The 23,941-nt window shown below is 45.9% G+C and overlaps 2 protein-coding genes, 1 long non-coding RNA gene and 1 other non-coding gene across 12 annotated transcripts in view; 2 read left to right on the forward strand and 2 right to left on the reverse strand.

The window, feature by feature from the left end:
- Positions 1-23,941, reverse strand: part of Sesn (Sestrin) — a 142,567-nt gene that overhangs the window by 105,521 nt on the left and 13,105 nt on the right. For all 6 annotated transcript variants that reach the window (XM_076533861.1, XM_003708339.3, XM_076533865.1 and 3 more), the window contains exons 3-6: positions 23,313-23,772; positions 21,843-23,070; positions 20,743-20,808; positions 10,112-10,141 (exon numbers count right to left, since the gene is read on the reverse strand). In XM_076533861.1, coding sequence (XP_076389976.1) covers positions 10,112-10,141; positions 20,743-20,808; positions 21,843-23,070; positions 23,313-23,569 — 1,581 coding nt within the window. In that variant the 5' untranslated portion in view covers positions 23,570-23,772. The remainder of the gene's footprint in view (positions 1-10,111; positions 10,142-20,742; positions 20,809-21,842; positions 23,071-23,312; positions 23,773-23,941) is intronic.
- Positions 24-17,600, forward strand: LOC143264873 (uncharacterized). The gene is made up of 3 exons (XR_013038839.1): positions 24-178; positions 1,074-1,254; positions 17,489-17,600. It is a non-coding gene; the product is annotated as an uncharacterized LOC143264873 (long non-coding RNA).
- Positions 11,850-17,720, reverse strand: LOC105664160 (uncharacterized). Of its 4 annotated transcripts, none has more exons than XM_012297531.2 (2): positions 17,581-17,720; positions 11,850-13,422 (listed from the first exon to the last, which is right to left on the reverse strand). In XM_012297531.2, the coding sequence occupies exon 2, from the start codon at positions 13,323-13,325 to the stop codon at positions 13,062-13,064; it is 264 nt and encodes an 87-aa protein (XP_012152921.1). In that variant the 5' UTR covers positions 13,326-13,422; positions 17,581-17,720; the 3' UTR covers positions 11,850-13,061. The 4 variants fall into 4 exon arrangements, with proteins under 4 accessions (XP_012152921.1, XP_076390014.1, XP_076390015.1 ...); XM_076533899.1 differs by lacking the exon at positions 17,581-17,720 and adding an exon at positions 16,425-17,533; XM_076533900.1 differs by lacking the exon at positions 17,581-17,720 and adding an exon at positions 14,587-16,356.
- On the forward strand, positions 20,891-20,963 carry TRNAK-CUU (transfer RNA lysine (anticodon CUU)). Its single transcript has one exon. It is a non-coding gene; the product is annotated as a tRNA-Lys (tRNA).

Here is a 23,941-nt window from a genome sequence, read left to right on the forward strand (position 1 = left end):
ATAAACTACTCGACGACGTAAATTTGAATTTTCAAAGCGGTCTAGCGTGGAGGTGAAATCGGGTGGTCAGGTGCATCCGTTAGGGGGAAAATACAGTGACACAATGGGGTAGAAAAGAAGAGAAGGCGAGGAGAGACAGAAGGAGTGGCGTGGTCGCGTCGTGGTGCCAGGTGTTTCGGTGGGTTATTTTCGATCGGCGAGAGTCCGCGCAGAGTCGCGTATTTTTAGTGGTGTGCACGGCATGCGGCACACCACCGCAACGTTTCGACACGACCCGAAATAAAGTGTTTATCGAACGGGTCGGTGCCGGGATCGCAGGCAGTTTTCGCCTCTGGCAGCGAAAGTAGATCGGTTTACGGGACCCGGAGACAATGTCGAATTAATAGACCGCGTTTCCTTCCGTTTACGCTTCACGCTCTAACGCAACCGTCCGCCGATCGTTGAACAATCAAAAAATCATGATTTTCCGATTTGTAACCGGGTTGCAAAAAGGGCCTTCTCGTTGCCTGTTAAATTTCCACGAACGAATCACTTTACAGTTTCGCTTTACAGAACTCAATCGTTATTTGCTCGTACGTTATCGCGAATATCTTTTGCCGCTCGAAATTCGAAAAGGTCGTTGACGCGTTCACGCGTTCAAAAAAAGCGAAAAAAAGAATACTTTTGGCTCGGGATCGACGGTAAATCGATAAAAGAGCGAGTGTCGAAAAGATGGCAAGAGCGCGACAGAGTCAGCACGACGGTGCACGAAGTCGACGCGTGACAACGTACTTACCTGTTTACTCGCTTACGATCACGGTATAACGTTCGCGCAAGCGCCAGCTAAAGACAAACAACGGAATCGACTTCGAAACGACCAACATGCCCGCAAACGAAGCTGCTCGCTCGTGGGTCAGGCTATAACCGTTTCCATCGTTTTCGTTACCGGTTCCGATGCTTATTCGGATGCAGCTCTCCGATACTAACTCGAAGAACCGCGTAACGCTTGAAAAACATCTCGTCGCGTTTTTACGGAGTAATTCCGCTCCTCGATCATTACGCTCTTAACGCTTAAACTATCGGCAAATTTGTAGGAATCGTCGGTCGACGCTTTTCCAAACGCGATTCCACAAAACGAAACCCGAACAAAGAAGCAGAGGAGAGAGACGAACGTGCACGTCGATTAGCAAGAACCATCGATGAATCACGGCCAACCTGGCTCTCTTCTTCTCTTCGAACGATCCGAAATGAAGAATACGATAAGAGCGATGCCGGGTAATTATAATGTACAGTCGTCCGAACGAATCTAATGATTCTCGAAATCGTTTCGCAAGCCAGGCATAAACAAGCCAAAGATATCGTCCCCGACGTTAGCTCATAGGCAAAGGTAAAGATAGAACCTGCTCGTTTCGCGTTTGCACGCGCGACCGTCTAATATATGTTGCTGACGGTGTAATTATTTTTGGAACACCGAGTACATGACGCGAAAAAATTGGTAAATAAATCGGCTTCTCGCATCATCGAGCCGAAAGTTCGCAGCGATTCGCGGCGTTTCGCGGCGATGCGCGACGACGGAATTGGACAGAAACGCTTCGGTTGCGTGCCGGTTACAGGAAATATGAAGTTCAGTTAACGAAAATTCGATTCACCGTTTCGAGCGTCCATCGCGAAGCTGTAACTGGGTCAGCGAGTCGCTAGGCGCTTGGTTTATCCGTTCCTCCTGAACCCGATGATACAGCGGTATCGAAACTTTTCTTTTTCCAATGTCCTCCTTCGCTTTCGTTCACCAGCCAATTTATTCGGCGAGTCGATAGCGCTCTCATCGAACGAAGCACGATTCGGTTATCTTCTGATCGGTGAAATCGGTTATCGCGACGAACAACGCGACGAACAACGCGACGAACAACGCGACGAAGAACGCGACGGCTTTTCTCGCGCATCGCGCGCAGTTCGTTCCCGTTCGCCGAAATCATCCCCGTGTCCGCGATTGGATCGTGAAACGCGCCGTAACCAATGGCAATAGTACAAAGTGCTTGAAATATCTGTTTGGCTGGACGCGTTACGTAAAACGATAATCTGTTGGTTAAAGTGGGTTGCCGCACCGTTATCTTTTATGTAATAACATCTCTAGGCAAGTTCTCTACCTATCGTACAGCTAAATTCGATCGCGCGTTATCGACGCGTTTACCTCGGGTTTACGCGAAAGGCGCACACTGGTGCCGACTTGGCTTAGTATCGTGTCGTCTTAGGAAGGTCTCTCGTTAACGGTATTATTCTCGATTAAACTGTGTTAAATATGTCCCATTAAACTCGACGAAGAATGACAACGGAACAAGTTCCCTATATCGCGAGACACTTGTTGCATCGAGTTAGACGCCAGTGATTTCCCTGGTTGCATAATATCTATTACTCCCACTATCGTATCGCTCGATTTCGGTACCCTGCTACTCCCCTACTACGAACACGGGACCGATTAAGCCTCTCCCCAGTCGCGACTTCCTCTTCTAACAATCGCGCAACCTGTACCCTCGGGACAACGACCAATACATTAATTAAATAACGGGCTAGTATTATGAAATAGCGTACGAAATAACGAATCGACGACGCGACGCACCGGTATGTCGAAATTCTCTTTCGATATTATCGAAAACAAACTAGACTGGATTTTTAGAGAAGTTTTAGAGTCCAAGTCCATAGTTAGGAACGAATACAGTTGAACCGTTAGGTTTTGCTCGTCGCGCACACGAGACAGAAAGTTCTCACAGGATGGCTCTTAACTGGCAATAATACTTTTGATACGTGACATCATCGCGTAATACGAGCGTCTAAGCGGATCGCTCTAACAATCGCGGTTCTACCGACATCGAGCAACAACCGAACGCGAGGCCGATTCAAGGCCTGCGACGAACATTCCTCGAGCAACTGAAAAAGTTAACCGAGTGGGAATTTTTTCGAGCAAGAATAATTAATTGTCGGATAATTGATCGAAACGCGAACGTAGCAAGTAATCGCGGCAAGGGAAGCGCGTACGATAAACGCGTATAAAACTCGTGGTAACCGGCAAACGGTCGAAAGATAAAATTGCACAGCGTTGCAACGCAAATCCCGATAAACGATGCTCGCGACCGGCAACCAGAACCAGAACGAACGAGCCGAGAGCAAACTAAAAGGGTCCCGAAATCCTTCGCATCGGTTGCGAGGCTACTCGCGTACAGTTGCTGGTCGAACGATAATAAAATGTAATTGTCCGTTGGAGAGCCAAGTGCATATACGTACGTAGTCGCCGAGATGAAAAATCCCGGTGTTTACGAGTTAGGAGTTACGACTGTTTACGAACGGTGTTCAACACGCGAAACGAGTTAGATTCGCATTTGGCGATGGGCCGAGATAGGAAATATATTCTTCTACCGTTAGGACGCGATAAACGAAGCGTTTTCCGTAGCTGTTGCGCCGAACAGGGGTTAACGTTTAACGCGATTTCGGGATGACACGACTCAACCGTTGTCAAATACGGACGTTGGCGGCACCTCGTGCATGTTTTCCAAGGGTGACGAGCGGCGCAATAACTCGACACGTGTAGCATTGTTCGTACCGAGCAGCATCTGAAAACGACTGTATCGCGAGCGCGCATAGCGTCGCACATCCGCATAGTTGGCATATTTTACGCGCACAGATCGCTCGAATCGTATCTATAGTCGTCATAGTCGTCATAGTCGTCATAGTCGTCATAGTCGTCATAGTCGTCATAGTCGTCCGTTGGAGACAGAAAATTCTTTGGCCCTCGTTTACCTACCAACTAATACGTTATACAATGTACAATGTAGAATCGGAATCGGGTACACCAATCGCGATAGGTTGCTTACATCGACGAGCTTTCATTTTTACGAAGCTGTTTACGATTTCCTCCGTCTCGACGACACGCGTTCTGTCGCGGTAAAAATTCCAAACGAAACGGACAGTAACGAACGAAACCGGTACTGGCAGGAAAGAACGATTCGTATCGCGAGCTCGCGTAATCGATTATTACATCGAGTTACGAGTTCTCTCTCGACGAGAGATCACCGCTGCTCGAAATACTCGGACGATCGAACGAGCCGGAAATAGCGCATCGTCCGTAATAAGAGCAACGATTATTCTTATCGCGTCGTTATCGGTATCGTTATCGTGAACGGTAGCTCGTACGCGTGCGAGAACGTTACGACGACGCGACGAAAGAGGAAAAAAATGAGAAAAGAGGAAAAAAGGAAATCGAGCTTGTCGATTAGCGCCGATTGATTCGTAATTTACGCAGGCTATGTACATGCAAAAATTTGATTACGCTTTCGACCGACCTAGTTTCCCTGTTTTTCTACGATATGCTCGGTTAATAAACATAACGGACACAAATAGATAGAACGACTCGGCGATAAATCGATGTTGCCAAGATGCGACCGCTCGGAACTACAGTTTATTGCTCTCCGTTTCCTTAATTTTATTCTCGGCATTTCCATTCCCTCTGGTTCAACCAGGATAATCCCGACACACGGAATAATAGAAAATTTGAAAGTTCCAGCTTCGAAGATACAGGTAATTTGACTGTTTTAAACAGAAAAGTAAGTTAATTACCGTTCGATCGAACGCGCGCAAATCGATAATTGGTCGATCGATCGAGAAACTCCCATGCGGACGAACCGCGATATCAGGGCGTTTGACCCCGGTGTATCGCGACTGGACTATAATCCGCACGGTGACGTTAGCTACCATAAGTTTGAATCGATGGTGTGTACGCGCATCGCTGCATTCGAGCAGCGATGAAAAAAGCCTGGCCACTGTCCGCCCGATAACGAATAGGGGACACACTGTCGAACATGTGACGATGACTGTGGCCTGGCTAATCGCCGATATCCGACCACACATTTTACCACACACCACGAGGATCGATGTAATTATCCGAGGCGTGTTGGCTGGATTTCGCTCGCGAGTCTTATCGTTCGCTATCGAAAGAGCCAACCGACTACGAATTTCGAGCCTTCGATGCAAAAAAACCTGGTGTTTAGTCGAATCCCGATTAAAACGATTCGTACGGCAACAAACCGAATCGAATTTTTAACAAACTCGAATATTGCCGGCAAAGGAGGATGTATCGTTCCGATTATGCGAGTAACATCGGAATTCTAATATATGTATATACATATACGTATATTCGCTAATAACGATTTCGCGCGTTTACAACCGATCGGAAGAAGTAATCGCGCGCAACGAGTCGATTAGAGTCGAGCGCGTTACTTCGAGCGTATAGAACGATCCAGCGAAAGAGGATAGAAAATATTGGCTACCTATTACATTTGCTGTTGTAACTAGGCAAGCGTGCCACTTTTCTTCACGCTTTCGTTTCTTTTCGCCGCTTTTAAACGGATTACGTAACGCGATCAAAACCATTAACACGTACGCTATTATCCGAAACAAGTATCCAACGACGTTGCTTCTATAAACGTTTGTTTTTATACGAAAGGGCCCAGAAATAATCTCTCGTTCTCGATCTCGGTTTCTTTTCCTCGAATTTCATTTGAATCGGTGCATTCTACGAGCGATTTATTCGCCGGCATCTTATCGACGAGCTCGCCAATAAATCGTCGAACCCTCTTTCGAGCGATAACGACCCGATGAAAAAGCTTCGGCACCACGCCGTTGCATCTTTCCTTCGCGATCGAACTCCCGCTTCGATCCAATTCTCCGTGACGATTCGCTATTTTCGATATCGAAATATGTAGAATCGAAACGGATTCGAGGATCAAACGATCCTAGGCACGATCGAGATAAGTCGGATGAATCGAGAGCAACGATGTCTTAATAAATGTGAAATAACTGGTCGGTTCGAAGGGTGAACGCGTAGACAGGATAAAGTAACGAAGGGAAAGAGATCCCGTTCCACCGTTCGTCGATTAAATACAACGAGCTCATTACGACCGGCTTTCGGTCGGTAGTTATTAACGATAGCGAAATTAATGACAGTCCACGAATCTAGGTACACGTATCTAGGTATCCATCTCGAGGAAGAAAAATTCGCGCGGTGGCGTAGCCGCTTACGTGCTCCGATACTCGATGACATCATTGTTTTCCAACGATTCATCGTGTTTCACGGTCGCTTCGCATAAATCGATGCAAATCGCATAATGGAAGGAACGACGAAAAGAATCGTTTCGAAACAGCCTCGAGCAAACGGAACAAACGAGAAACGAGAAGAGCTGTTTCTGCTTTTCCTCTCGAATAACGCGAGACGGTAGAACGGCGATCTGGCTATCTCGAAAAGCTCGCCTCGTCCTTGACTCGGTTCGCTTAACCGGCCATTCAAAGTTTCACTCTCGTCGAACGGCAACTTCCTTTTCTCGTACACGCGTACAGCCAGCTTTTCGCGACTCGTGTTCCGTGTCGGATCGCACCGCCATCGAATATCGTCAAGACACGGGACGGAACATGTCCAATTCTGCCGTCAATTTCGAACAGCGCGTTTCGTTAAACAACGCGTTTACGAGACAGAGACTATCTCTACACCCATTCCGTGCCATTAGACATAACGGGTTAGTCGTATCGCGTACGCCGTACGAGATACGGAAAACGTGAATGCCTATTCGGTGTTAACTACCATCCAATTTCCCAAAGATTTACTCGAAATCGTTTACGCTCTGTTCCGTTTACGTCCCGATTAGCTACCTATTAGCTAGCTACATAAACAGTCGCATACGCTTATCTCGAGATTCGTCTCGAGTTCTCCCTCCTCGTTCTCCCTCCTCGTTCTCCCTCCTCGTTCCAGATCGCACAATGCTCGCGATTGTTTCTCGATCCATCAGACGCGACAGCCGATAAAACAAGCGAGCACAAGTGGTTCGAGTCGGATAGCGGAGCGTGTCTCGTATAGTTACGCGTTCACGGCGTCGAATGGACACCGCATCGCCGCCATAACTGACAACCTATTAGATATCGCTAATCTATTACGAACTTACACCGCCGAAGCGTTTCTTATCCAGAAAATCTTTCACGGCGGATACGCGAGAGCGAAGAAGCGATGCTTCTACGTGTTCGTTACGTAAACGATTATGCATTTATTAATAGCAGCCGCGCGATTTGGCAACCAGCGTTGCTTACCAACACCGGCCATATACGGCTGGTAGATACGATCGTTACGCCGATCGATTAATAGATAAACAACGGCATAAAGTACAGCGACGGTTCACCGACGCGGCGTAACCGTCGATTCGCCAACGAATTTGCACACAATATAAAAGAGGGAAGCGTCCCGGACAACTCGACGAATGCTGGGTTAAAATGAAATTGCTGTTAATATTATTGACCGATAATATTCGTTGCCTCGTACTACCGGCAAACATCGAAAATCCGCCTTTACCGGCGCGGCGCGGCGCGGCGCGGCGCGGCGGTGCGAACGCGACAGTTTCAACGAACCGCGCCGCGACCTCGACGCTCTCGTGCAGGCTCCGTTGAATATGCATGCAAATTCCATCCTGTTTACATCGCGTATCCAATAGGTATCTGGCAACCGGTCGACCGATCGCGATCGCAGCTACTGACACAGATATTTTCTTAACCTCTAAAGGCGCCTGCCTACGGTCGGTTTTGCGCCTGCACCGCGAACCTCCTATGCGAACGCTCGCCTCTCTATCCACCAAGGATCTTACAGGCTCGAATATCGAATAGTAATTACGCAACACAGAAGCTATTGTGGGAAACGAGTACTAGTACTAGTGGGAAACGAGTAATAAACGAGTAAAATCGAATTACTTCGATTTTCCAACGAATTTATTTGTTTGTTCGGCGAACGATCCAGCCCGAATTCGATTAGTCGCTTTAATATTTACATCGTACGCGCCCCGTTTCGAGCTACATCGTAGATGCTAAATTTTTCATTAAATTTCGTCATTCTTGGAAATTCTGTCGAGCTCAACGACCGATCCTCGCGCACCATCTGCCAAAAACCATTAACCCGATTTCTCTGCTGCTCGCTGCAATTCAGAGATCTCGAAAGATTTTCTATTTACCGACAACGGCCGCTTCGGTCGACGCGATTATCGTCCGACAAAATGTTGCTGGTCGTTCGTCGATTCGATTATTCGAAAGGTGAAGAAATTTCCAGGGATTCCGTAAAAAGACATTAGCACTTCGAGTCGAAAACGAGCAGAGAGAGTTCGACGACCGAGTTAACTAGACAACTACTAGAACAACGTCGTCGCGTCGCAGACTCGAAGAGAATTATTCCGCGAGCCGAATTGCGTAACGCCGCGAGCCGAGAACGCGTTGTTGCGCAGCTCCTAGGTAAATGCACGCAGCTACGTACACCTTGGAATATTAATCGTCCGCGAAAACTAACGATAGTGTCTGCGTATCGACGTTTCGACCAATCGACCGGTAAACGATTATCGTTCTTTCCACTCGCGGGATGTTTTCCCAAACTTTGTCCCGACCGATCGTTTTCGCGCGTCGAATGCCAAATATCTTTTACGTTTCTACGAGAAAGAAATTTCTACAAGGCCTCTAAATTACGACTAAATTATCCGGTTCACCGTCCACGGCCGAAATACACGTTAACGGCCAAACGAAAAGTCGTTAGATTTATTAGACAACTAACATTCGAATACGATACGACGACGACGACGACGACCACGCGTTTATTGTCGATCCGATTGTTTAATCCGCGCGTGATTCCATCACCAGCCGGTTTACTGCTTATTTTAACAAGATTGAGCAACGTATCGCTGCTTTACGCTAATTGGTCGATTATTCAAGGAAACCGGTCTGTCGAGGTGCACGATGGATCGGGCTCGTAGGTGTCTGCCACGCGGAAACCGATCGTTAACGATTAGACACCGTCGAAAGTAAGGAAAAAAACGTCGAAAGACTAGAGAAAAAGAAAAATAATCCGCGCGCGTTACCTCACAATCTGGACCTTTCGATCAAACGATCGCAGGTTTGTTCGCGATACGATCCATTAAATGGATACGGTAAAACCACGGTGTAATCGAACGTTTACGATTAATCGAATCAGCTGCGCGTCGAATAATCGACGAAAAACGAACGGACGGACGGACGGACGAACGAACGAGCGTGATCGGAAATCGAAAAAGAAGACAGATCGTATTTCGTATCCATCGAGTAGATCGCTACTACGTGACTGCTATCACGGGAACATTAATATCGCAACTAAAATGACGCGTAGAAAATATAAATGGTATGCGAGTAATCCAAAGTCTGCGCGTGCTTCTCGGCCGTGTACAAAATTGATAATTCCTTGTTCGATCGATCGATCCTTTCTATTATTTTCCCTTCGAGTTCTCTCGCTGTCATTGCGCCGCGCCGCACCGAATTTCAACCAATCCGTCGATTTTCATCCTAATGAAAAGTGATTCGCGCGGGATCGTATGCACGCGTAAATGTATCGATTATCCTTCTCCCCTCGTGTCAGACGCGATTTCCGAGAAATGTCGCGTTCGATTGCGAGGAACCGTACCCGTCCGCGGTGGAGGTGTCGATATCGTTGCGACGTACGAATATAGAATTTTCACCGTTATCGGTAAACGATCGACTGTTTCGTTTCGTTCTCGGCAGTTTCAAAAATACGCGTACGTTGACTCGTTAATGTTATCGGCGCGATAATACTCGATAGATCGCGATACGCCTAGATCTTGTTCAGTTTCGTTTTATTCACCGTTAGGTACGGTCGAGTAGCGATAATTCGCTGCGGGAAACAAACCGAAGTATATGCGCGCGCAACTGTAAAGAAGAAGAATCTTTTCGAAATGTTTACTCGCGTCGTCGGTGTTCAGAATTTACGGTTTACGACGCGTGCTTCTTTCCAGAGATACGTTGTTATTGATTTCGCGCGTATCCTTTTTCACGCGGATTACATAACCTCCTTTTACGACAGTTTAATTCATTCAAGACCACGGTCCATTCGCGATTCCTGCTTAGAATCTCTAAGCTGCCATGAAATCTCGTTATAAACGTTCGAAACTTTTAGATTCGAAATTGATAATAATAATTTATTAGATTGTTATTAAAAAAAAAAAAAAAAAGTCACTTACCTATTCTGCGATACAGTGATTAAGAATGATAAATGAAGAGGAATTTTTTCGCTATGGCTCACCTTTTCATCGAGGTTGTCAAGGTCCGGCAACTGAAACAGTAAAGTTCGAATCGTGTTAAATATCGATCCGCAATGGCTAGCATAGGAAAGAGTTAACTAAACGTAACCGATTTACGGCTCCGTTGGGGGCATTTGAAAATTTCAAAGAAATTGAAATTTCGAAGAAACGAGAGCGCGGCAGGAGTAGGAAAGAATTCGAATCGGCGCGAGTAAACGAGTCAGCGACATCCGTGCTGAAATTTCCAACTAAGCTTACCGACACGATCAGAGCGACGCGCCAACCAACCGTCCAAAGAAAATCTACTTTACCCGCCAAAGATCTGTTCCTGATCGACAGATGCCGCCCACGGTACACCGATTTATTTTTTTTCTCTCTTTTCCGTCGCGCGTTCCACTCGCAAATTGAAGGAAATTGGAGTCAATTTGTAACGATCGCGCACGATCATGCTCGACTCCACGTATACACATATGTATATTCTCCCAACGAGCACGGATAGCGTGCCGGTATTAATTTAACGCTCGATGCGTCAACCCGTCTAATTAACCTTCGTTATTCTCGTACGTGCTACCGAATACACGAAATACGATACGTACGTGCAACGCGAAGGTGGACACTTTTTTACCGTGTACGTTCGAACGAGCCGAGGCTTGTCGCTTCTTTAAACGATACATCGACATTCGAAAGCGTCGAGCACGAAATATTCGTCGATACCCTCTTTTTCTCGACGCGAACGCTTATTTTTCGATTGGAAAATAAAGCGTCCTTAGATTCGAAATCGATATATTTCTAATGAAAAATATCGAGACACATCCGGAGACACCGATCACCGCTATCGTATTCTTTCGCGCGTTCAGATTTCTGGTTCACCTCGATCCAGATCAAACAGATGATTCACTCCGCTACACGCACCACCGATCCGTGGAAATAACTAAAATTAAATAATATATTTAATAACCTTGTCCGTGGTGAAACGCGATAACTCTCGCTACTGGATTTCGCTCCCGATACAACAGCGTATACGAAACGAATTCTGCAAAGGAAAATGTCCTACATCCGTGTCGCGAATATATTTATAAATCCGTTTCTCGAGCATGTTCCTCGATTGCATCGAAAAAATCTCTACGAATAAAACATCTTCAATTTATTTCGCAACGAATTTTTAAACGTGCTTCTTCTTTTTCAACTATTCCGGATCGCGTGTAAATCAGAAGAGGGCTGAAAATCGGTGAAAAATTCAGAGCAAAAATGTGAATATATGCAAGCGGGTTAGTCGAGAAACGAAATTTAAGCGTTTTATCGAGGTTCGCGGGCGAAATTTCTGCACATTTCTGCACATTTTTCACCGCATTTTTCGACCTTTCGTTCCCTGTTTCGAAACGTACGCTCATCGTTGCATTTCAAGGACAATGAGCGTCATCGTCGACGTAATCGCGATACAATGCGTCGATATACGAGACTCGAGACAATACCATTTGCACGACAGGCTATTTTGCGGACATCTCCGACGCTCGCTGCCGCTCGTTGCAACGCAACGACGTAAATTACATATCGCCTTCGACGGCTGGCAATGACGCGAGTCTACCGTACGCGTTGAAATTTTCGGTCCATGTAACGATTAATTAATCGATCGAACGAAAATCAAAGTGTGCTTGCCAGTGTCGAATCGTCAGGGACATCGGTGAATTGTCGATGTCGATGCAAACAGAATAATTGGAAACGATGTAAATAAATACACCATTCACGATTCATTGCTTTTTCAGATTTTTATTAGAAACATAAACAAATAGTATTTTACAATGATCTTTGTGGTTTGTTCGATATCTCCCACGCTCGTACTATAATACGACGCTTCGTGTAACTTGTATTTACATACCTACGATCAATCATTGGATTTATATTTAGAACTCTTCGTTCTTTTTTGCTCTCTTTCTCTCTATTTCAAGCTGGTAAAACTCCGCACGAGTACACACGGATGATTTATCGAAGACCTTTCAGCGACATACTATATGCGAGATTCGACGGTAATTTGTACGGTTAATCGAAATACGAGGCCTGAAAAAGTGTTGGTACACCTTACGTTATTCCATTCGGTTCGCTATTCGATTCATGCGTTTTAATTAAAACATCCGGAGATTCGCGGAGATGTCGAGAACGCGAATCGACCGCGTTTCGCGAAAACCGGTAAAGGAACCGTCAACGACTCGTCGAACGAACGAGGTTCGATGCAAGCCAGAATAACCGTTTCGCCGGAATAACAGAAAATTCCAGCATCGCTACAGGCTTTCTCGCACTTTTCACGGGGTCTACCCGCGCGCCGCACGTTTCTCTCGAGACACGTATTTTCTACGTCGAACGAAGCGAGAACTAACTGAAAGAAAACGTGACGGGTCAGCGAATAGACACAAAGACACGGTTCTAATTGTTTCGTAGACGAGGGCAAATCGTTCCTTTTCTATTTTTATATTCTTTCCTCCGTAATTTCGAAGAAATTGTTCGAGGTCGCGTTTACCGAAAAACGTTCATAGCATTTATACGAATCGTGACCGTTATGTTACGTCGATAAAATTACTTTTTTCTATACGCATGAATTTTAATCTTTAATAAATTACTCTTTAACGTTCCTAGGAAATGATTAGCTCGTAAGGCGTTTGAACATTTTTTCGCGGCCACGATCGATGTTTGGCTAACGTTAGTGTATGTTCGTTGTCGCTTCGACTCTCCAGGCCCTTTTCTACCCTTGTTGTAGGACCCACCGATTCCCCAGATTCCCTGCACCTTAAAGTAAAACACCCCTCCTTTCCCTCCCTAATTAGATGCATCGACTGGCCAGCAGTTTCGTTTCGCGGTTAAACCCTCGAAGGAATCCATCCTTTGGATTCGTCGAATTTCCGGAGCAACGTTTTCGCGATAATCGATCGATACGCGATCGTGACTCGATCGGTCAGCGGTTTAACCGCCGATTAGCAACCAAGGCAATATCACGGTCACGCAGAGTGCTGCCAGACAACTGGCACACATCGCCAACGGGCTGGCAGCTGCTTCCGGCTCACTCTCGACCATGTAATCCTCGTCACGCTCGAATTCGCGAACCTCCACGTCGCAGCGAAAACAAACGCGGCTCCTCTTCGGATGCGAACTGTCCCGCCTCAAGAGAAGAGCCGACCCTTTGCGCTCGACCTTCCATTCCGGTTCCTGCACCAATCTATCGCCCATTGCTCTTTCCTCCTCTCCACCACCGGATTCCCTGCTTTTTCCACGATCGAACCGCGAGTTTTCCCTTCTCCCAGCTAGATCAGCTAGCACCCGCGACCTGAAAGACAAGGCACACTATTTTAATAGCGAACACATTTCCACTCCGAACGACCGTCGCTTTCGAGAACGCTTCTTCTTAAACGCTCTTCCTCCTAACTTCGAGGGAGGACGCTTACAACGTACCGTGTACAAGCGATCTAATCTTCATTCCGGGGATGGTTGCACGTGCAACGCGACAGATATCGAAAGTTCGTTCGAATCATCGGGTTTCGTAATTAGGTCTACCGATAGGAAACTGAGTGGACCAGCGGGACGTTCGAAAGTCCAACACAGTTTCATCGGCGATAATTGATTTTAAAAGGCGTTATTGGAGAAAATCGCGGCACGAATCGTGCCAGTTTTTCATTTTTGCTCGACTTAACGCGCGCGTCCATTACTACCGGACGAACACTTTGAAACTTTGAAACTCGACTAGCAACTAGAGATTTAGTTAGCAGGTGCTTCGGATTTATGAGCATTTAATACGCAGACACCGATGCCGGCGGCGCTTCATCAACTTCCCCGCCTCGTACGGAGAAACGAGAATTAATCCGAGTAACTCGAGCTATTCCACCGCAGCTTCCGAGGGCACAACTCGGCTGCTGAACCCTGCCCGAACTCGCTCCAAGTCGAAACTTTACCGACGATCATGCGATTTCGCGCGTGCTTACTACGCGAGTAGAGCACCACGCTCCTAAAGGGACAAGCACGTTTTATTACGAAACCGTTGAGAAATTTCATCGAACGTAGATAACAACAGCGCTTAGAGTTGTTTTTCGGCAAGGCTAATCCGTGTCTATGAAACCGTATCTATGAAACAAAATCGTTCCAACTAAAGTTGCATCGATATTATATAATTCGACGATCTACACGTCGACATAATGCGTAGTCATCGAAGACGCGAAACTGGGACGGAACTCGGCATACAAGGAAATACGGAGCTCGTGCCGATGAAACTTTTGCTCGTTTTTCTGCTTAATACCTCTTGACCAGTTTTCACGGCTTATTATCGACGGCTACTCTCCCTCCCTCTCTCTCTCTCGCTCTTACTCTATTCCTTTCTATTACTCGCGGATACGTTATTTGGAATACCGACGACGCTTTAGCTCGGAACTCGACAAACCACCACGATTACGACGCGATCTATCAACGATTAAAACACATCTTTCCAATCTTACGATACCTAAATCTAAACGTTTCTTCCTCCGATAATCGAACAAGTCGAAAACGTGTCAGCTTCTTGATTTCGTCGTCCAACAATGTCGGACATCGAGGAAGGAGAAAAGAGATGCCGTCTCTGTTCCTAGTCGGAACTCGCTTTCTCCTCGATCCAGTGTATACACGCGTATGCTACCGAGACGCATTAATACGTGAAATTTAACAGGTTCCTATCATTCTACCTTGTTAAATATCAAATCAATTTAATTATCCTTTCCATCGGCGAATTAAAATTAAAATAAAAACTTTTCATTCGATCTACGTTTTACGTAGATAGCGAAGGTTATAGGTAGTTCCATATCGCGATATACTCGTATACAAGAAACAACTCGTAGTACGACACCGTCAGATGGACTGACTTAACTGGATCGAGGATCGAGCTTCTGGCTAGCTTTAATAATAGATGTAGCAGTGAACTTTACTCGGCTGAATCGATCGCTCGTAACCTATAAAATGTTTGTCGCATTCGCCGCCATCGCCGCCATCGCCGCCATCGCCGCCATCGCCGCGTAAATGCGACGCGTTTCTGTTGCCAGGTACAGCCTTATCGCATTTGCAAAGAAATAATTGGGAAACGAAGCTGCGGAACCGTTGAAAATTCCGCTGCACGCGTATAGAAATTTAGGAAATTTCTTCGTTACCAAACGATGCGTCTCGCCGTAAGGTCGATCAATAGCGCTGTTATTAAAAACGTTCCGAGACATTGCTTTCCATTATAATATTCGGTTGTATCGTGGCTCGGGTCATATATAACTTCCGCGACAGTTAACGCGTTAATAAAGTGGGCGGTCGAGGTTCGAATACTGAATATTTAACGCGATTACGACGGCCGAGCTACCACGGAAATATTTCATCCGCTTAAACGTTAACGTCCGAATTCCGAATTCTCGCTTTTCGACATTTAGCTTGGTCGTTGTAATAGAAAAGCTTGGGAAAAGCTTGGGAAAAGCTCGAGAAAAGCAGGGAAAGGACGGGCGGACTAATGAAACGGAACCTCGGCTACATAACGTTTTGTTTGGAAGCCCGACGGTCCCCGATGATCTCGCGAGAGCGTATTATCCGAAATCGCGACTTCGCGAGTGCCGGAAGCAAATTGCTTAAAACCGATGGGGACCTTTTACCGTGTTTTAGAAGGCGGAAATTTGCACGTCGTTTACATATTAACGAGCGTCCACCGAACTCCGGCGCAATAGAAACGCGAAATTTCGTTTCGTCTAAACGACTAAACGACTGGACGGATTTTTAAACGCGAGCTAACTTGACCGCAATTTCAATAATAATTTTCAAAGATAAACGTCGAACGAGACAGCGGATCGTTGTCAACTATTTTCGAATTTCTGCAAGATCACGCTAGCGGACGTCAACGTTCGCGGTCAAACCGAACCTCGGTCGTTGTTCGAGCATGAATTATTCACGAGACAGATTCGCGTGCTGCGGGTAATCGCGAACGAAAATAGTAACGCGTAGAACGCCAACCGATCGCTAATCGTAATTCACGAGAAATTGTCGAGGAAAGTGATTCTAGTCGGACCGCTAATGTCGTTAAAACGATGCCCGTAACAAGATTATTTGCCTTTCTTGTCCAAGGTTGCGTGGAACCTGTATCCTGTTAACCACGTCATTGGTTAAATATTCATAAATTCTTTTTTTTTTTCTTTGCATTGAAATTTCAACAGCTCCGACGAACTTACGAACGAACGAAAATAGGAGAAAAAATAGTTTTTCAATTTTTCAAATGCCTCGAAAATATGTTTCCAACTCCGTGTACGAGACAATATCGGATTATAAAATTATATTTCGTACCTTTATCTTCTACTCGCGTTTCCACACTTTTCCCCGATTCTCTTTCAATATCGAACTTTTTCGAGCTTAACCGAAGACGCGCGCGTTAATTAGCAACGGAATCACCATAGGAGGTGGTATCTTTTACTCGTTCTAATTAGAGAATCGTTCGAATACTTATGAAAGATAGCGTAGAATATAGGTGAACGCGAGCGGAGCGAAACGAATAGAAAGAGGATTCGTAACGAGTTGTACATGCTGTTCTATTGGTCTGAATAGCTAACAGCCAGATACGCTCGTAACAGTACGAGGACGAAACGCTCCCGAATTCGCTCGCTGTATCCGTTATCGGAAAATTTCCGGTACATGCGTCACTATCGATCTGCTTGATCCTATACAATGTACGGTTTACGATTTATATGCTATGCGTTTTGCACCGAGTTGTTCACTTTTAAAGAATACCCAACTACTTAGCGTTCGCGCAAAGAACGTACAATGACGATACGATGAAATAACGCGATCGTAACGTTTCAATGTCCGAATGCGGATTACGCATAGAAGATTGAACGTATGTTGGGAAAAGGAAGGTGGAGGGGGAAATCACGTTGTCTAGTATACATCGACCTTTAATCCAGTGTATGTATATCGAGTTTTACGCGGTACGCGGACCGTTAAGAATTCGACGCTCTTTTCGGACGTACCATTTTGCCTTGCCGAATTCAATTCCGTATTCGATGAAACGAGCAACGATTAATATTAATCGAATTTCAACCAACGAAAACGCGATTCGCGGAATTAAGCTACTTATAATTTTCGCACACGCGTACACGCACTGTTTTCGAATCGGTAATATTCATGATGATCGCGAAAGTTCCGACGTCGGTCGCGACGACCAGACGCGAGCGAATTTCAGGCAAAAAAATAATGTCAAACGCGCCAACGTGTTGGGATCGCGTACCATCGAATTTCCCGAGCAATTTGCGGTTACGACTTTTCTATTCAACTATATGTTCGGTGACGAATCATTTTTCCACGAGGTTAATAAAGGATTATCGCTATTGACAAATGTCTGTAACTCGTTTCAGTTATCGAGTTACGTCCACACGCGTTCACCGTACTGTTCGACCGGTGAATCAATAATAAAAACGGCGCTACACTTCCGAACCCAATACCGTACCTTCGATGCTAAGCAGAGTCTCCTTTCCGTCGTGAACGCGTCGTCACCGAAGAAGACGAAGAGAACGAGAAGCGCGAGAGCGACAGCAGCGAAGCGTCCTACCTCGACGACGTCCGACACGCGAATGAACAGCCGCGAACGACGACGCGAGACGCCGCAGCATGGCAGCCGTATCAGCGGCAGCGACCAAGCGACAGGCGCGACGATTAATTCAGGAATTTTCGCTTTTCCGAAATTTCGCTATTTCGCCAGCTTTCGATCGGTTGCGTCGCGCAACGTTCTCCTCCGTAACGCGTACTAAATTTTCAACGGTTCCTAAAAAACCGAACGATTTCCTTTTTCTAATTTTCCATACCACGCGATTTAAACTATCGATTTTCTTTCGATCGGTCAACATCGATACATTATTTGCGACAACTTATTTCAAGTCCATAAAAAAAAAAAACCGATCCAGAATTTTCCGAATGAGCAACGCGCGCAGAGATAACCACCAAAATCCCGCTTATCTCTTCGTCTTCAAGTTCTCGTGTCCAAGATAAGTTTCACTATATTTCATTAACTATTTACGAACATTTTGGAATTTCAGAATTTCACAATTCAGATTCGAACAAGATTTCAATCGATTCGCTTTTCCGCATAGAATATATGTATCTTTACGTAGACGGACGACGTTTTGTTTTCCCATAACAACAAAAACTTGATTAACCGTTCGAAATTGCTCAGTCGGAATATTCGCTATTCCGAAACGTCACGATCCCATTTTCCTTGACCGTTACAGAACCGAAAAACCGGACTGATTTCTCTTTGACTCTTTCTAGCGACGACTTCGCACCGTTCCGCTTCGTCTTCATCCGCCTCGAAACAATTTCTCGTTACGCGCAATCTCATTCCCCCCCCCCCCCCCTCCGCGAGATTACATAATAAACGACGAACATAACCTTACCGAAGGTAATATCGATACAGAGGTAATATCGGTGTGCCAGTTTAATGAAAAATTCCTTATCGCGAGGATGTAGCGGTATATCGAGGTCGTTTATTGCCACGGCGAATATTATTGTTCGTATCGTATCATCGGGGAAACGATCGAACCGCGATAATCGAAGGAGATCGCTTTTTCACCGAACGGTCCGTCCGGTAGAGAAGCATTCGTTCGCTCGAACGAGGTCGTCTGTATCGTCTGTATCGTCTATCCGAACGAAATAATATATTTAGTTAGATTAGGTGAACGTTGTATTGGCACCGATATAGAAAAAGAAGAAGAGGCCAAGGAAGCGATTGAATGAAATGTTTAACGAAGCTTGTATAGCTCGCGGTCACTGGACCGTGGTTATAGCTACCACCACTGTCACTCGCTCGCGCGATAAACTTTCGGCGTCTCGCCAACTTGCGCTTTCAACTTGGTTCGATGCAACTTGGTTTTTTTTCGATTCCGCCGCCACTATCGAACGTTGCTCGAACGAGGCACCCCGTCGATCGTAGGGCTGCTATCGATAAAATTCGATGATACGGCTTGCCGGGTTATAACGCGTCGCGACGTAACCCACAGAAACACAAAACTACGATAATGAATCGATCGCGCTTTGCGTGGCCACGGTCAAACGAGTTGCCACAGAACGATACAGTTATTTCACTAAATAATCGTTGCAACCAGTAATTTTATCGCGCGCTGCTTTGCAGCACAAGAAAATACGTAAAAAAAATTCGGACGAAAGTGTTAAGCGCGAATAAATTCGCGGTTCGAAGCAATAGCTACGTATCGTTAACCGAACGAATTTTTACACGCGTTATCGTCGATCACGGTACACGATCCTAGCAAGATATTTCAAAATTCTATCGAGCTATTCAGATACTTGCCAGATAGAAAATAATAATAAGATACATTATTTCTTACTTACCTTCTGCTATGTTTCTTACAGCGAGTGGTAACAACAAGAGAAAAATCACTTGGTGCCGGAAACGCGACGCGTTCGACAACGTTCGATGCAATTGCTAAATCGAACGAGCCACCGTCGCGTCGCGTCGCGTCGATTCGGAAAGAAAATCGAGTATACCGTGTGTCGTTTGCCCTGTCGGATGTAGGAAATTTTCATTATAATCCGATAGAAATTCAAGTAAGAGCGGACCTATTTAGGTTTGCTCGCTGAAACTTTCTTCGTATCGTTTACGCGACAATAAACTTTTACAGTGCAGCGCCATCTGTCAACGTTTCGTAAAAACGATTCGGTGAATTGTTTCGAGAGAAAATCGATATTATCGATAGGAGAATATTTCGAATATTCTTGTAAAAGAATGCCGAAATAATATGTATAACCGCGTGAAAATCTAAGGATGATTCTGGCTTCGTAACTCGGTCGATAACGAAGATATCTCTACTTGATGATGTTGCAAACATTAGTTGCAGCGAGCAAAGAACTTAATTGTTCTTAATTAGAATAGATTGAAGGTTGCCAGGGGACAAGTAAACGTGTACCGATCCATAGTATAGCCCTCCTGTGTGACCAATCCTGTAGCTCGTATTTACCGACAATCACCAATCCTAAAACGAAACTTATAGGCGCTACGATCGCCAATTCGGTGCCCTACATTAAATCGAATACGCACCATAATCGCTCCGTTTCTCTTATTATGATATTTCGTGTAACGAGAGTCGGCAATCGACGTTTTTCGATATATGAAATATTTCCCACATCCGATACGCGAGCACAGAGAGTCTTATCGATTGTCGCGCAACGATCGCCAACACTGCTGTATTAGAAAATTGTCGAAATAACACGCATAAAAATCAATGAAATTTACCACGTTTACGCTATCTACGTAATTCGAAAATACGTAGAGTAAAGTCCGGTTAAGCGACCGCCATTATCCCCACCTATTCTTATGGATGGAAAAAAGTAACATTCAACTAGGATCTAGGAAGATATCGTCAGTTTTCTTCCGATCCAACGCTGTAAATTACGACCGTTCGAACTTGAATAAAATCATTTTATATACACGCGGATATCCGAACGAACAATTTGCATATTCTGGCCATTTCCGATTCGATTTACAATGCGTACTAATATTGCAACTGCAACTCGCGCAATAAGTCCCGGATTGCGAACGCTTAACCCACAATGCTATTAAAATATCGCACGAACGAAATCAGTTGCAACAAGTACTTACCTCTGACGTAGGGACGAAGGCACTAGGTCCATCGAAAGCTGGCACTGGTACTGGAAGTCCTCTATCCTGTAACGCAAAATCGATCACGTTACTCTTTGTTTCTGACAAGGTAACAATAAGAACGATCGTGAAAAGCCTTCTGCCAGTTGCCCGGCTAGCTCAGTCGGTAGAGCATGAGACTCTTAATCTCAGGGTCGTGGGTTCGAGCCCCACGTTGGGCGAAAACGGATTTTTTTTTTCCGTTTTTTCGTCATGCATTTTATAACACGCTAATATAGAAGGAATACATTAAGCTTTAATAATTTCAACGAACCGATTGCTACGAAATTTTTACCGAAAAAGAATTATCTGAACTATTTACGATTATTATGTATTTTTGTACGAGTCGTGCACAACTATCGATCAGTCTTTACACATAGTGTATTCGCTGCTATCGATTCTATGAACAATGTCTAAAAAGGAACCCGTTATTTTTATTACGGGTATCGCAAACTTTCTCCGCTTTAGTTTTACTCGCTCTAGTTGAATCGTAACAAATATCGACTACAGTAGATAAAATCGAGTAATAGAATAGCGGGGAGGGGGGGAAAAAAATGTCTACTTAACGGTCGATTAAAAACCTTTCGAATCGATCGAGTTAAAACGGGCTGACATATTTTTAGACCGCGTTCCAAATCTGCTCCATAAATAGATAGTTTAAATAAGTCCGTGATTAACCGAGTAACAGTTAATCGTTGCCTCTTCCTCCCGAAAGCCGAGTGCGCGTAGATATCGTGTCGCGCGTGCAAGATAGAAAAATAGCCGGTTTTTGAAACGGCACGATCAGTACGCGAGCACGGAACCGCTCGTTTATTTACGAGGAACGCTACCAAAAGAAAATTGCTCCACGGAGCGTTTACCGTTTCTAAATGGCTACGAAACGAGATGCTCGGTCAGGTAGTCGTAAAACACGAACGATTCGGAGAACGAACAAATATTCCCGGCACTCGAGAGTAATCTCGAGCCTCTTCGTTCTTCGCTACCAGTCAATTTTATATAATCCTTTACGCATATACTGATAATAAGGTGATCATAAGGGAGGATAAAAGAGAAGTGCTTACCTTAACCATCTCGAGAATCTCCGCGCATTTGATTCTAACATTCTGAAAGGGACAGTTGACGCTGAGTCTCAATATCACGGGCAGATGCAAGGTGACCAGGCTGAGGTACTTGTTCGGTTGGGCTTGCCTGGGACCATCCAACGCGTTCCCCAGATTAAGCATCCTGCCAACGTCGCCAGGAGTGACGTCAGCGTTTTCGAGCACTCTGCCGCTCTTCGATGAGACATCTTCGTCCTGCGAGAGCGGTCTCTTGATCTGACCAGCGGTCAACTTCCTCTCCTCGTTGCTGCGTAGATAATCTTGCGACTGTTCGGGACGCGCGCATCGCTGCCGTACATCCTCGAAAGACTCGTCCGCGTAGATCTCGAAATTCTTCAGTTGTATATCCTCGCCACGATTATCATCCTGCCTCTGATAAATCTCGTTCGCGTTCTCGTTAGCGTTCGAGTTGGCGTTTACGTTCGCGTTCGCGTTCTCGTTCTCGAAACCGTCCAAAGTGTTAAACACCACCCCGTCTCGGTTCCTGACGGTGATTTCGGGTTCGTCGAACGAGATGTCGTCCACGTTGTCGTAACACGGCCGATCCCTCGTCAAGGTGTCCCCCTTCGAACGGTAATTCAAGTTCCTACGGTCAAAGTTCGCCGCTAGATTCTCGTCAAACTTTGGACTCTTCCCGTAGATCCTGGTGTCCGAATCCAACTCATCGTCCTCCAACTGCTTTTGCTTGGCTCCTTTCACCTTCGCGTAGTTCTTCGTTCTGGGCCTATCCTCGAGGCTAACCTCGTTCAATCTCTCGTTGGAGGACGAGCCAAGGTATTTTCGTTCGCTCTCGCTGCTCGAGCCGAAACGAGTCTCCGAGTTGTCCTTAAACCTGAGACATCGATCCTGCGTCTGCGCGTCTATCTTGAAGCCCTTCCCCTCGTCCGACGACGTCGAATGACCGGACCTGTAGCTGTCCACGTCGGTCACGTATCTTCTTCTCTCGTTCGGTGTTCCGTAGCCTGTCTCGTTCCCCAGACGGCCGTCGACGCAGTCGAACGAACCCGACGGATATCTCTCGGAACACTCGAGGCTGTTGTCCTCGAGGAACGCAGGGATCTCGGTAACGCTTTGAGGAAAGAATCCTTCCGTTCTGAAGGTGTCTTGAAGCAGCTGTTGCTGACGCGGAGGAGGCTGCACGTTCTTCGGCGCTGACTTGGTCGGTGATCGCTCGATGCTCATGTCGTATCTTCTCTCGCGGAAAGAAACCAACTCGTTAGGACATTTATTTTATACGCCGATAGATACGAGATCTAATGCCGCGACGGGCTGATAAACGAACGTCCAGGCCGCGCCGTGAAAGCGTATCGAGAATCTATCTAACGTAAACGATAAACGATAAACGATAAACGATAAACGACAAACGCGAACGAATATCGATATAGCGGCGCGGCCGCGACGGTACATCGAAAAGGATCGAAACACACTCACCTTCCGTCTTGGCTCTTGAATTTTCCTCCGAGACTCTCGGCGTCTTCCATCTCACCGGTGTCGTCCCAGTGATTCGGGCTCCCAACGCCACCGAGCCAGCCCTCGACCGTGTTCCTGGCCGCCGCCAGAGCGATATTCCTGGCAGTTTCATCCCTCGCGCACAAAGGCGCTAAAAATCTGCTAACGATCTCGACCTCGTCGCCCTTCGTCGAGCTGCCGCTTCCAGACAGAGTCGAACTGTTCGGATCTCTGTACATCTTTCACGCGTTACGCTCGCTTTTTCTCCCGTATTCGCTCTTTCTCTCTCTCTCTCTACTTCCGCGATCTGCCACCAGCTTCTCGCGTGCACGCCAACGTACGAGATATAAGAGACGCGTTCTCTTCGACGGAAAAGGTACGCTAATAATATGATCGAAAATACTTCTCGTCGCGAGGTAGTCTCGTGTAAACCACGATAAAGCTGAAAACAGAAAGGAAAAAATTCGTTCGACGACCGGTAACACCGCAAACGAACTAGTTGGACGATCGGACATAGAACGATGACGATATCGGTACGTCGTCGGTATCGGAATGGTAAAATCTTCTACCGGCAACTTACCGCGCGATAGTTGGTATTTTTTTCGAACCGG

The sequence above is a fragment of the Megachile rotundata genome, chromosome 7, assembly GCF_050947335.1.
Source record: "Megachile rotundata isolate GNS110a chromosome 7, iyMegRotu1, whole genome shotgun sequence".
Lineage (NCBI taxonomy): Eukaryota > Metazoa > Arthropoda > Insecta > Hymenoptera > Megachilidae > Megachile > Megachile rotundata.